Here is a 12,500-nt window from a genome sequence, read left to right on the forward strand (position 1 = left end):
AACGTCTCAAAGAGTAGTTTCTGCCTCTTGTCTTTTTCTCCTTGTGAAATGAAGAAGAATCTGAATCTGATGGGGTTGTGAGACACACACACACACACATACACACGTATACATATATACATGTATACACAAAAGCACGTGGAGCTGTCAAAGTTTTGAAGATCAATGTTAGATGGCCTGTTTCGATGCGGGTTTGTTTTCAAGTCAAGGCAAAATTATTGCCAACACATTAAATAACTTTCCTTTGGAAAAACAAAGGTAATGAAAAAAGAAAAGAAAAAAAAGAGTAAAACACAGAAACAATTTGCGCAATGTGCGAGTGAATCAGCGAATTAAAAAAAAAAAAAAAAAAAAAATACACACGATTTTCAAACCGTAATTGCAGAAAACATCACACACATAAATCACTCCTCCTCTGTCATCACAAAACGATGTATGTGGCTGTTGGAATGAGAGACTCGAGACGTGTATCAAGCCGCTCCGACACTGATGACGTGTAAACAGATGATTTTAATCCAGTGACGTCATGCTGTCTGATAGATTCTCTCCTCTCCTCTCTCTCTCTTCTTGTCAGTAGAACCGCGTCTGGTTTCAATCACGCCTTCACGGCTAAAGAGAGGTATTTCCCACTGGCAGTAAAATTCCTTCCTTTGCACGCACCTGAACTCGATTTTCAGCAGTTGTTGACGAAACACGATTCAGTGCATCTCTGTGCCTGGAAACACACACAAATGAGTAAAAAAAACGTAAATGATTTGTTAATTAATTTATGTAAAAAACAACAACAAAAAACAAACAAACAAACACTGGCGCTGTCCAGAAAATGGCAACATAACAAAGCAAACTTTAAATCAACTAATTAGAAGCTAAAACACTTTTTAGGGGGCACTGATTCTGAACCCTAACCGATACCTGACGATTTTCAAACACTGGCCTTGTCCCGGCTACATTCATGCGTTGATGTACTGAGCTGCAAACCCCACGTTTAGTAAAACACAAAAGTAATCAGTGAAACAACGAACTGATGAACCACTGTGAAATCAATTGCTATCACACAAAAAAAGACAACGTCCAGTTTTCGTACTATCTCCTATGTAGGCCCTACAGTTTGTAGTAGGAGGGTACGCTTTTTTTTTTTTTTTTTTTTTTTTTTTTTTTTTTTAATCACAAGTCCCGTAGAAATTTGGCGGCAGGTAAATGGTTAAGTTTAGTCGGGACTGCGTCTACTATTCAATCCTAACTAGAACTGAAACCATGAGTTAACAGTGTGACACTTTCAACTTAGTGAGGACACACTAACAACCTCAGAAACATGACAAGCATTATATATAACAATCACTTGCAGCTGCAGGAAAAAGACTTCGCTATCCAACTTGGGGCACAAGTAACGCACACACACACACACACACACACACACACACACACACACACAAACACACACACACACACACAAACACACACACACACACACACACACACACACAAACACACACACAAACACACACACACACACACACACACACACACACACATTCAATCCAAGCGATGCCGCTGGGCTAGCTGTCACCGCCACCCCGTAAAGTTCTAACGGTGGAACACCAGCATTTGTCGTCGTCGGGTTATCTCTCACACACACTCACACACACCAGCGCTAAACGTCCTGACAGAAAGCCAAGCAAGGCAGTTGAAGCGACGAGGGAAATAAGGGAAAGGCGACCAACAAGACTGCTTGGTGGAGGGGGCAAAAACTGTCCTGCTCACCCCAGCTCCAATAAAACGCCTCTTGTCTAATCCGGCGAGTCGGTAGGGGCTGGGCCATAAAGAAAAGGTAATATTTTATCCTCCTTCGCCCCCCAGTCGCCTCAAGGTTTGTCTCTGTCTCTCGCTCTGTCCCTCTACCCCCTCCCCCCCCTCTCTCTCTCTCTAACACACACACACACACACACACACACACACACAGAGGTGAATCAGCTGCAAAAGCCAACGAAGAGAGCCTGGGGATTCATCATCACACGCACACACTCCACGGTAGCTCCTGTGTGTGTGTTAGAGAGAGAGAGAGAGAGAGAGAGAGTTTAGTGCGGAGTAGAGGGAGAGAGAGAGAGGTTGGTTTCGCTACTGAAGGTTCAAAACTTGTAAACCCCCCTACCACCTCTTTCTCCCCTCCTCCTCCTCCTCTACAACCAACCAACCAACCATCCAACAAGAAACGACGGAAAAATAGAGGATGAAGTTTTTTCCCACAACACCACAAACTCTCTCTTCTTCTTCCACCACCGGCTTTTCTCACGGGTTGTGTCAGTGTTCAGTCGTCTGGTCCGAACAAGACAGGTACGGCAGGCACACAGGAGCTTCAAGTCGCGCGCGCACGCGCGTGTGTGTGTGTGTGTGTGCGTGTGTGTCTGTGTGTATTTGCGCGCTGCTCTCACATCCACACAGACGACAACACTATTACCTCCACCACCAACCACCAACACTACACCACCACCACTATTACACTTCCAACCACAGCGCACACCCCTCCCCGTTAGTGTGGATCCCCGATAGCTCAGAGGTCCCGTGCGACTTCGCGGTTTGGGAGACTTGAGAGTTGTAGCAACGAAAGAATAGTCTCCTTCGATCGAAGACTTCTGAAGCATTCGGCTGAAAGCAAAACTTCTCTCCAAAACGGTCCTCGCTGCTATGATTAATCATTAACACTCAGCGAAACTTGTTGTTTTTACCTTCTCTTTCCTTCCTTCTGTCTGTCTGTCTGTCTTCTTCTTCAGTTCTAACACAAACTGTACCACCACTGATCACACACCGCTAACATCAACAATAAGGAAAACAAGAAAATAAAACTTGCACACGAAACTGAAAAAAAACAACAACAGCTTTTCACATCTCTCTCTTTCAAACACTCTCTTTCCTACCACTTTTGTTGCGTGATTTCTAACGAGTCTCTCGTCTCTCCACCCTCAGTAGAAACCAACAACAGCAACGTCGTCGTCGATCACAAAGTATTATTATTCATATTCAGAACGCGAAGTTTCGCGGCTGCCGGCGTCAGAGTCCCATAGTGAAAGTAAAGAACAATCTCTCCAAGGCAGACACTGCTAGAGCTCACCACCACCACCACACACACACACACAGGCAGGCAGGAAGGGCCCAATGCTCACGCCAGCAGTTCGTCAAACCATCGGCACACAGTCCCGTTCGCTCAGCTCGAAGCGTGCACAGAGAACTGACTGACTTTGTGAGTCGATCGCCTTGCCAATGAATGAAAAAATGGGTGTCGTGTGTTCTGTGCTGTGCGTGCGTGCGTGTGAGAGAAAGAGAGAGAGGGGGAGAAGGTAGGAGAGAGAGAGAGTGTGTGTGTGTGTGTGCCAGTGGTGGTGAGGATGGGGAGGGGAAGGGCGTGGTTGGGGGGGGTGGAGGTGGGGGTGAGGGTAATGCAAGGCACAAGGAGAGACAGTCTGGCTGAGAGTCTCGTGTCGCCGGCACACACGCGCGCACGCATGAGCACGACGGCACAAACACACACACACACACACACACACACCTCCTCCCACTACCACACAGCGTTGACAGCTGTCTCCCTCCTTTCCTCCTCCCCTTCCCCCCCCCCCCCCCCACACTACAACTCCCGTCCTCTCTCTTCTGTCAACTCTCTTTCCCACTCCCCCTCTCTCTCTGTCAACGCTCTCTCTCTCTTTCTCTCTCTGTCTCTCTCTGTGTCTCTTTCTCTCTGTGTCTGTCTGTCTGTCTCCTCCCCCCTCCCCCCCCTCTCTCTCTCTCTCCCTATCTACCGTAAATAACTCCTTGTCTTCACGTTTATGTTCCAATCAAGTTATTATTTTAGTTCTGTTGTTTTTTTACTATTTTCAAACGTACACATGTTCATCAGTATACCTTGAACTGCCGGATCAGGATGTGTGTGCACGCGCACGCCGGCCGCGCGCGTGCGTGTGTGTGCCCGTGTCAGTGTCTACATTTTGTGTGGAGTCGGTGTGGGTTTGTGGGTATGGAGTCAGAACTGAATGATCTGTGAGTGCGGGTGTAGCCTGTTTGTGTGTTTTGAAGTTGGCACGCGTCATTGCATTTTTCTTGGAAACGTCCGTCCGGGTTTTTTTGTATCATTAGATTGGGCGTATCAAATGTCCTTTTATTATTATTATTATTATTATTATTATTATTATTATTATTATTATTACCGTAGCCACCATTGTACCATCACACACGGTTTTGGAGAGGTTGCTCACAAGATTAGTCTGGAATATAGCTAGCTGGCTTCGTTTTCCATTCGGTTTACAGACAGTCTCAACTCAAACGGTAGTCACATAGTGTGCGTCCCTCCGCACACACTCCTGACTGCCCGTGTAAGACAGGCCCACAAACCCCGGAGCACATCCCGCAGTCCTGCCCCCTGTATCAAGATGCACGGGCGCAGCAGTGGCCCTATGGAGCCACACTGGCAGGAAAGCTCTGGGGTACTAAAGAAGACCTCATCAAGACCACCACCTTCATTTCCAGCATAGGACTGTCACATCTCATGACAAATAAGTGCTCAACCCCCTCCTTCACCCACCCCATCTAGCTAGAGAGCAGTGTGGGTTGTGCTTATTGCACGAGATTTTCAGTCTCTGTCAGTTCAGGCTGTCACTGAACTGAGATCAGCCTCTTCCTTGTCAACAAATGACAAGATTCTGGGCTTTTCGCCCGCGACTGTCAGAGGAGGCAGCCGTGCCAGTCTTTGGCTCTCTTCAGGGCTGTTTGCCCGTCTGGACGCTTGTAGTGGGGATCAGTTTCCTCCGAGTGGTCGTGGTCTCTGTGTTCTCTGTGTGAACTTCCAGCTTTGGGGTAGTGGTACCTCTCTGGAAGGTAAGAGGAGACTGTAAAGACAGTCCTAACCTGTGTTCTGTCTGTTTGTCTTGTGTTCATGTCCGTGAATGAGAGAGAGAGAGAGAGAGAGAGAGAGAGAGAGAGAGAGAGAGAGAGAGAGAGAGAGAGAGAATATTTAAGTAAATATAATACTTTGCTCTTTTATGTGCATTCGTAGGATGCGTATGCATTTTAGACATAAATTTTATAAGAATGTGATAAAATATTTGTTACGTGTATTAAAGGGTTCAACCGTAAAATCTAGATTTAAGTTTTCCTTGTGAACCCTTTCAGTTATTAGTTCTATTAATGTGTGTGTATGTGTGTCACTGTATTATATATGATACATAAGCTAGAATATTCCAAACTACCCCCTTATCCTTTTCCGTTATCCTTGCTCTTGGGTGTGGTTGTTGTCAGCCTTTTAAACTTCCGAAATAGCGCAGCTGAGTAAAATTGATCTATTCTGTAGCCCATGTGTTGATCAGGGAGGGGTTAAACTGAAATTTTGTAAGATTTGTTTTCTTTACGAATTCTGGGCTGGGTACATTTAGGTTGTTTAATTGGGGTTGTCCAAAAGTGAATCCTACCAGTGGATAATAGATTATATACAGTGGTTTCAGTGTTCCCACTTTCGTGTTTATCCACGGACTTCCCTACTCTTCCACTGACCCTCCACTGTCTCCCCGGGAACCCCTCTGCCTGCCTTTGACTTCCTTGGTCCAGGCCTCCGTTGGCTGCTGCCGCCTGCCGCTGGCTTCCGTCGCCAGCGTTCTCTGGCCTGGCGCTCAGCTGTCTGGGTGTTCTGCTCTTCGTCTTCGTCGTCACTGCTCTTCGTCTTCGGCGTCACTGTTCGTGTTCGTCGTCGCTGTTCTTCGCGTCGTCGTCACTGTTCTACGTCGTCGTAACTTACTGTTCGTCTTTGTCGTCACTGTTCTTCGTGTTCGTCGTCGCCGTTCTTCGTGTTCGTCGCCGTTCTTCGTGTTCGTCACCGTTCTTCGTGTTCGTCGTCGCCGTTCTTCGTGTTCGTCGTCGCCGTTCTTCGTGTTCGTCGTCGCTGTTCTTCGTCGTCGTCACTTACTGTTCGTCGTCGTCGTCACGACAGCATTAACGTTGTGCTTGTTTCCTTATCTTAAAGCTCTGTTGTTGTTTTTTGTGTTGTTTTTTTTTGTGTGTGTGTGTGTTATATTTATCCATTGTTATTTAAGTGTTGTTGCAGCTGGGGTTGTGGTTATTGTTTGTGGGCAAGCTAGGCTGTGTGATTAAACAAATGTATGTGAACCCCGGATTGTTGTAGTCTGTGTTTGTGTTGTCTGGGTGTTAGTGCTGGGCTGGGTGGGGGTTTCTAGTCCGCTCTCTTATAGAGCGTGACAATTTGGTGGAGATGCGGGGTACGTTAGGTTAGAGTGGGAGGGGGTTGGGTGTAATCGTTTTGTCTGTTACATGTGTACATATCCTGTATGATATCTGATTAAAATTATGCTGTGTCACTGGAAGAATGTTTGGGTGAGGTTATGATAGACACCTTACCTGCTCAAAAAGTTAGCTGTTGTTCAGGCACTTGATTTCGGCTGTTGATTTTTGCCGAGTTTGGTTTGCCTTTCTCGCATTCTGCGAAAAAAAAAAAAACAGAAAAAAAGGGGGGAAAAAATGCCCACTCGGCGACAAACGGCTGCGGCCGTCACTCCCGGGTCAAAGTCCCAGATGGATAAGTCGAGTACCTCTACTCCTTCTCAGATAGATAAGTCAGGTTTGTCTGGATGGATACGGGGTCAACTGAAAGAGGATGACCCAGGTAATCTGTCTGATGATGGAAGAAAAGGGGACACTGTTCCTCTATCTCACCAGGATCTTTACACAAAATTCAAAGCCATGGGTGCTGACATGGGTTTGACTGGTGAGGCCCTTGCGCGGTTTGTGGTTGATGCTGCTGCTAAGGAGGAAGATCGCGCAAATAGGGAGGAAGAGCGCCGTTACAGGCGCTGGAGGGATCACAGGGAGGATGAATATAGGGAAGAGGAAAGACGGTATAGGGAGAAGAGGGATGAGGAGGATAGGCAGCGGTTTGAAAGGAAGATGGAATTAAAGCAAGAAGAGGTCGAGGCTCAAATAAGCCAACCGTTTTCCCTTGCTCCTTACGATGGGAAGGGTGACTTCGACGATTTCCTGACCCATTTTGAGAGGGTAGCGCTTCTCAATAAGTGGAAGCCAAGTTCATGGGCGGCTCGCTTGGTAACCTTGTTACAAGGTCGAGCTAGGGACGCTTGTCTGCGAGTGCCTCCGGAGCGACTTCATGACTACGAGTCATTGAAAGCGGCTTTACTCCGCGAGTTTCGGCTAGATGCCCATGCGTACTGCAAGCGTTTCCGATCGATGCGGAAGCTTGCAGAAGAGACCTTTATCCAATTTCTAGAAAGGCTTAAGGTCTGTCTGTCTCGCTGGTGCACAGCTGCCGGTCGCGATTACGACAGTGCTGAGGACCTAAGGGACTTGTTCCTCCAAGAACAGTTCCTAGCTACCCTTAACCCTGACCTCGTCAGTGAGGTTAAGCGTGAGGAACCAGATAGGGTGGAGGAGGTAGCACGCATTACCTCGAAGGTCGTCGGTGCCAGGAGAGCGGGACGGATGGCTGAGAGTGAGGCACGAGCCTCCAGGAAATCCAGAGATCATGGTCTTGGTGCCAAACCTCATGCGGAGCAAAAGGCCGCATCTCTTGGACAAAGTAGTTCCGCTCTTAGCGACAGCTCAAGGGGTGTCGAGAGAACCAGAGGAGTTACCTGTTTCCTCTGCGGGAAACTTGGACATGTGGCCAAAGAGTGCCGCCAGCGGAAGAAGGTTTCCCTTGTGGCACAGCCGAGCTTTAGGCAGCAGGGTTCCCATTCCCCACCTCCATCTCTTTGCGTTAACTGTGCTGCAAAGCAGTACTCGCCACGATGTGAGGCTTTCGTCAACGGGGTTTCAGTCCCGGCTTTGCGAGACACCGGAGCTCACATGGTTGTCGTTGCACGCCATCTGGTCAGTCCAGATTCTTTCACTGGAGCGACTGTCCGTGTGGTGCTGGCCGAATCGAGATGCACCTCTGTCCTACCCATCGCCAGAGTAGATTTCCAGTCTCCTTTCGTGGAAGGCAGACTAGACGTGGCAGTAATGGAGGCTCCTGTGGAAGAGGTCCTTATTGGCAATACTGCCTGGCGCGAGAATGGCACTTCAGTGCCCGTGCCAGTTTACTCGGACGCCAGTCTTGTGGGTGCTGTGGAGACGCGGGCCCAAGCAGCTGCCAGGGCTAAAGAGTTACCTCCCTTGCCTGTCAAGGACATCCAGATCCATGTGTCTAGACAGGACCTAGAGCATCAGCAGGATAGCGATCCTGACCTGTGTCAAGCTCGGGAGCTGGCTGTGTCTAAAGCCGTCAAAAAGACACGATCTGGAGAGGTCATGTACTTCAGGAAGCAGGGAATACTGATGCGGCGTTTCAAGGACCATCGGGGGGAAGCAACCCAAATCTGTGTTCCTAAGGAATTGCGTTCCACAGTGTTGCTTCTTGCCCATGAAGCCCCCATGTCGGGTCATCTTGGGGTTAAGCGCACGCAGGGAAGAGTTTTCCCACATTTCTATTGGCCTGGCATGTGTGCTGACATTCGGCGTTTCGTCCGTTCTTGTGACAGATGCCAGAAGACGGTAGCTAAGGGTCGAGTCCCGAAAGTGCCACCCGTCAAGATGCCCCTCATTTCAGAGCCCTTCAGTCGTGTAGCTGTCGACATTGTAGGACCTATATCCCCTTCATCTGAGTCTGGCAACAGGTACATTTTAACAATGGTTGACTATGCGACCAGGTACCCAGAAGCTGTTGCTCTCAAACACGTTTCGGCTGAAACTGTGGCTGAGGCGTTGTTCACCATGTGGACACGTACAGGTGTTCCTGCTGAGGTCTTGACTGATCGTGGTTCTCAGTTCACAGGCAGTGTCATGCAGGAAGTCTATCGCCTTCTGTCTGTGCGGGGCTTGACCACAACCCCCTACCACGCTCAGTGCAACGGGTTGGTGGAGCGTTTTAACGCTACTTTGAAGGCAATGCTGCGGAGACTATCGCACGAGAAACCTCGAGCCTGGGACCGCTGGATTCCCGCTCTGTTATTTGCCTACAGAGAAGTTCCCCAGGAGAGCACTGGCTACTCGCCTTTCGAGCTGCTCTATGGGAGGACAGTACGGGGTCCCATGCAGATCCTCAGAGAACACTGGCTCCACCCTGAGAGGCCAGAAATTCAGACTGCTGCTGAATACGTGATAGAACTGCGAAACAGAATCGCAGAGTCCTGTACCATTGCTCAGCAAAACCTCGAAAGGGCCTCAAGGCGGTACAAGGGTTATTTTGATGCCAAAGCAAAGCAAAGACAGTTCGCTGAGGGAAGCAAAGTACTTCTCCTTCGCCCCACCAAACAGAACAAACTGGAACTTGAATGGCAGGGTCCATACACTGTTCTGCGTCGTGTGGGCATCGCAGATTATTGCGTTCAGATTGGCGAGAAAGAAAAGCTGTACCACGCCAATCTGTTGAAAGAATACATTGAGCGCACTCCTCGAGGGACTGTGGCTCTGGCTGTGATTGAAGACCCAGAGGTCTGGGAAGGAACGAGGACAGTGGAACGCGACATTCCACTCATGCCCCTGGAGGCAACTGAAGGTCCGGAGGATGTTGTGCTGGCCGCTGATAACTCCTCACTGAAAGAGGCCATTCGTGAAATGACTCGAGGGTTTAGGGATGTTCTCACTGACTTGCCTGCCTGTACGAACCTCGAGACATGCACGCTCAATCTCACCTCTGACACCCCTATTAGGGCTAAGCAGTATCCACTGCCCTACTCCCAACGTGAGACGATTCAAGAGGAGGTCCAACAAATGTTGAAGATGGGCGTGATAGAGCCATCCTCGTCCCCATACTCCTCTCCTATAGTCCTCGTAAAGAAGAAAGATGGGAAGGTACGGTTTTGTGTCGATTTCCGTCGCATCAATAAGATAACCGTGTTTGATGCTGAACCAATGCCAGATGTAGAGGCACTGTTTTCCCGGTTATCAGGGAAAAAGGTGTTCTCGAAGCTAGACCTTTCAAAGGGGTACTGGCAGATCCCCATGGCGGAAGCTGATCGCCCTAAAACAGCTTTCACTACTCCTCAGGGACACTTCCAGTGGTGTGTAATGCCGTTTGGCCTCAAAACTGCTGGCGCAGTATTTTCCCGCATGATGCGGAAGTTAGTACTGCCTCTCAACAGCCCGGACGTGGACAACTTCATGGACGATGTTCTCATCTCCTCCGCCGATGAAACACGGCATCTAAGGCTCTTACGCAGCGTGTTTTCCCGGTTGCGTGATTGCAAGCTGACAGCACGGCCCTCCAAATGTTTTCTCGGCCACAGGGAGTTAGACTATCTGGGTCACCATGTGGGTGCTGGGAAAATTTGGCCAGATGCAGAAAAAATGGAGAAGATCCGAGAATCACCTCGTCCCTGTACGAAACGACAGCTCCGAGGGTTTCTGGGCCTCGTGGGGTTCTACAGGAGGTTCGTTCCTCAGTTTGCGGAAATCGCTCTTCCCTTGACTGAGAAAACCAAGAGCAAGGAGCCAAACAAAGTTATCTGGGATGAGTACTGCGAGAGAGCTTTTCTGCAGCTCAAACAAATCCTCTGCAGTAGGCCAGTTTGCTGTCTCCCCGATCTGTCTAAGCCTTTCGTACTGCGGACTGACGCTTCGAACGTGGGGTTGGGAGCTCTTCTGCTCCAAGATCAAGGTATGGGTGCTCAACCAGTGGCGTGTGCCAGTAAGAAATTGAGCCCAGCCGAACGCAATTACCCCACAATTGAAAAGGAATGCCTGGCTCTTGTGTGGGGTATTCAGAGGTTTGAACCCTACCTCTACGGGAAGGAGTTTGTCGTCCAGGTGGACCACGCACCGCTGCAATATCTAGACAGGGCCAAAACGGTCAGCGGCAGACTGACGCGCTGGGCTCTACAGTTGCAGCCTTTCTTGTTCAGGGTGCAAGCCATTCCTGGCAAAGAAAACATTGGTGCTGACTTCCTCAGTCGTCTGCCAGAGTTGGATGAAATATGATTTGAATACGGCCCAGTTTGAGTGTTAACACCTGAATGAGGCAGCTGTATACTGGCCATGTGTATCTTTTAATACTACTTATTAGTTGGTAAGGTTGGCAATTCTATAATTTGCAATTCATCCTGTTATTCCAGACTTCATAGTTTTGATGTTGTTGTTGTTGTTTTCGCCTTTTCCTTACATTTAGTTTCAGGAGGGCAGTGCCTTGGCATATGTCTCTGTTTGAGAAGACATTGTGGATGATACGGCAGTGGGAATGTGTGTTATTGTGTTTGTCATTCTGTGTGACATGGTTATAATTAAGTTTCAATCTTCGTTTGAACTTGTGAGGGGGGCTGTTGTCACATCTCATGACAAATAAGTGCTCAACCCCCTCCTTCACCCACCCCATCTAGCTAGAGAGCAGTGTGGGTTGTGCTTATTGCACGAGATTTTCAGTCTCTGTCAGTTCAGGCTGTCACTGAACTGAGATCAGCCTCTTCCTTGTCAACAAATGACAAGATTCTGGGCTTTTCGCCCGCGACTGTCAGAGGAGGCAGCCGTGCCAGTCTTTGGCTCTCTTCAGGGCTGTTTGCCCGTCTGGACGCTTGTAGTGGGGATCAGTTTCCTCCGAGTGGTCGTGGTCTCTGTGTTCTCTGTGTGAACTTCCAGCTTTGGGGTAGTGGTACCTCTCTGGAAGGTAAGAGGAGACTGTAAAGACAGTCCTAACCTGTGTTCTGTCTGTTTGTCTTGTGTTCATGTCCGTGAATGAGAGAGAGAGAGAGAGAGAGAGAGAGAGAGAGAGAGAGAGAGAGAGAGAGAGAGTATTTAAGTAAATATAATACTTTGCTCTTTTATGTGCATTTGTAGGATGCGTATGCATTTTTAGACATAAATTTTATAAGAATGTGATAAAATATTTGTTACGTGTATTAAAGGGTTCAACCGTAAAATCTAGATTTAAGTTTTCCTTGTGAACCCTTTCAGTTATTAGTTCTATTAATGAGTGTGTATGTGTGTCACTGTATTATATATGATACATAAGCTAGAATATTCCAAACTACCCCCTTATCCTTTTCCGTTATCCTTGCTCTTGGGTGTGGTTGTTGTCAGCCTTTTAAACTTCCGAAATAGCGCAGCTGAGTAAAATTGATCTATTCTGTAGCCCATGTGTTGATCAGGGAGGGGTTAAACTGAAATTTTGTAAGATTTGTTTTCTTTACGAATTCTGGGCTGGGTACATTTAGGTTGTTTAATTGGGGTTGTCCAAAAGTGAATCCTACCAGTGGATAATAGATTATATACAGTGGTTTCAGTGTTCCCACTTTCGTGTTTATCCACGGACTTCCCTACTCTTCCACTGACCCTCCACTGTCTCCCCGGGAACCCCTCTGCCTGCCTTTGACTTCCTTGGTCCAGGCCTCCGTTGGCTGCTGCCGCCTGCCGCTGGCTTCCGTCGCCAGCGTTCTCTGGCCTGGCGCTCAGCTGTCTGGGTGTTCTGCTCTTCGTCTTCGTCGTCACTGCTCTTCGTCTTCGGCGTCACTGTTCGTGTTCGTCGT

General features: G+C 48.4%; 1 protein-coding gene across 1 annotated transcript; it reads left to right on the top strand.

Moving 5' to 3' along the window:
* Positions 1-6,732: 6,732 nt before the first annotated feature.
* On the top strand, positions 6,733-10,962 carry LOC143278014 (uncharacterized). The gene has a single exon (XM_076583026.1). It carries the CDS (start codon positions 6,733-6,735, stop codon positions 10,960-10,962), a length of 4,230 nt encoding a protein of 1,409 aa, XP_076439141.1.
* The last annotated feature ends 1,538 nt before the right edge of the window (positions 10,963-12,500 follow it).

Source organism: Babylonia areolata, chromosome 35 (assembly GCF_041734735.1).
Source record: "Babylonia areolata isolate BAREFJ2019XMU chromosome 35, ASM4173473v1, whole genome shotgun sequence".
NCBI lineage: Eukaryota > Metazoa > Mollusca > Gastropoda > Neogastropoda > Buccinidae > Babylonia > Babylonia areolata.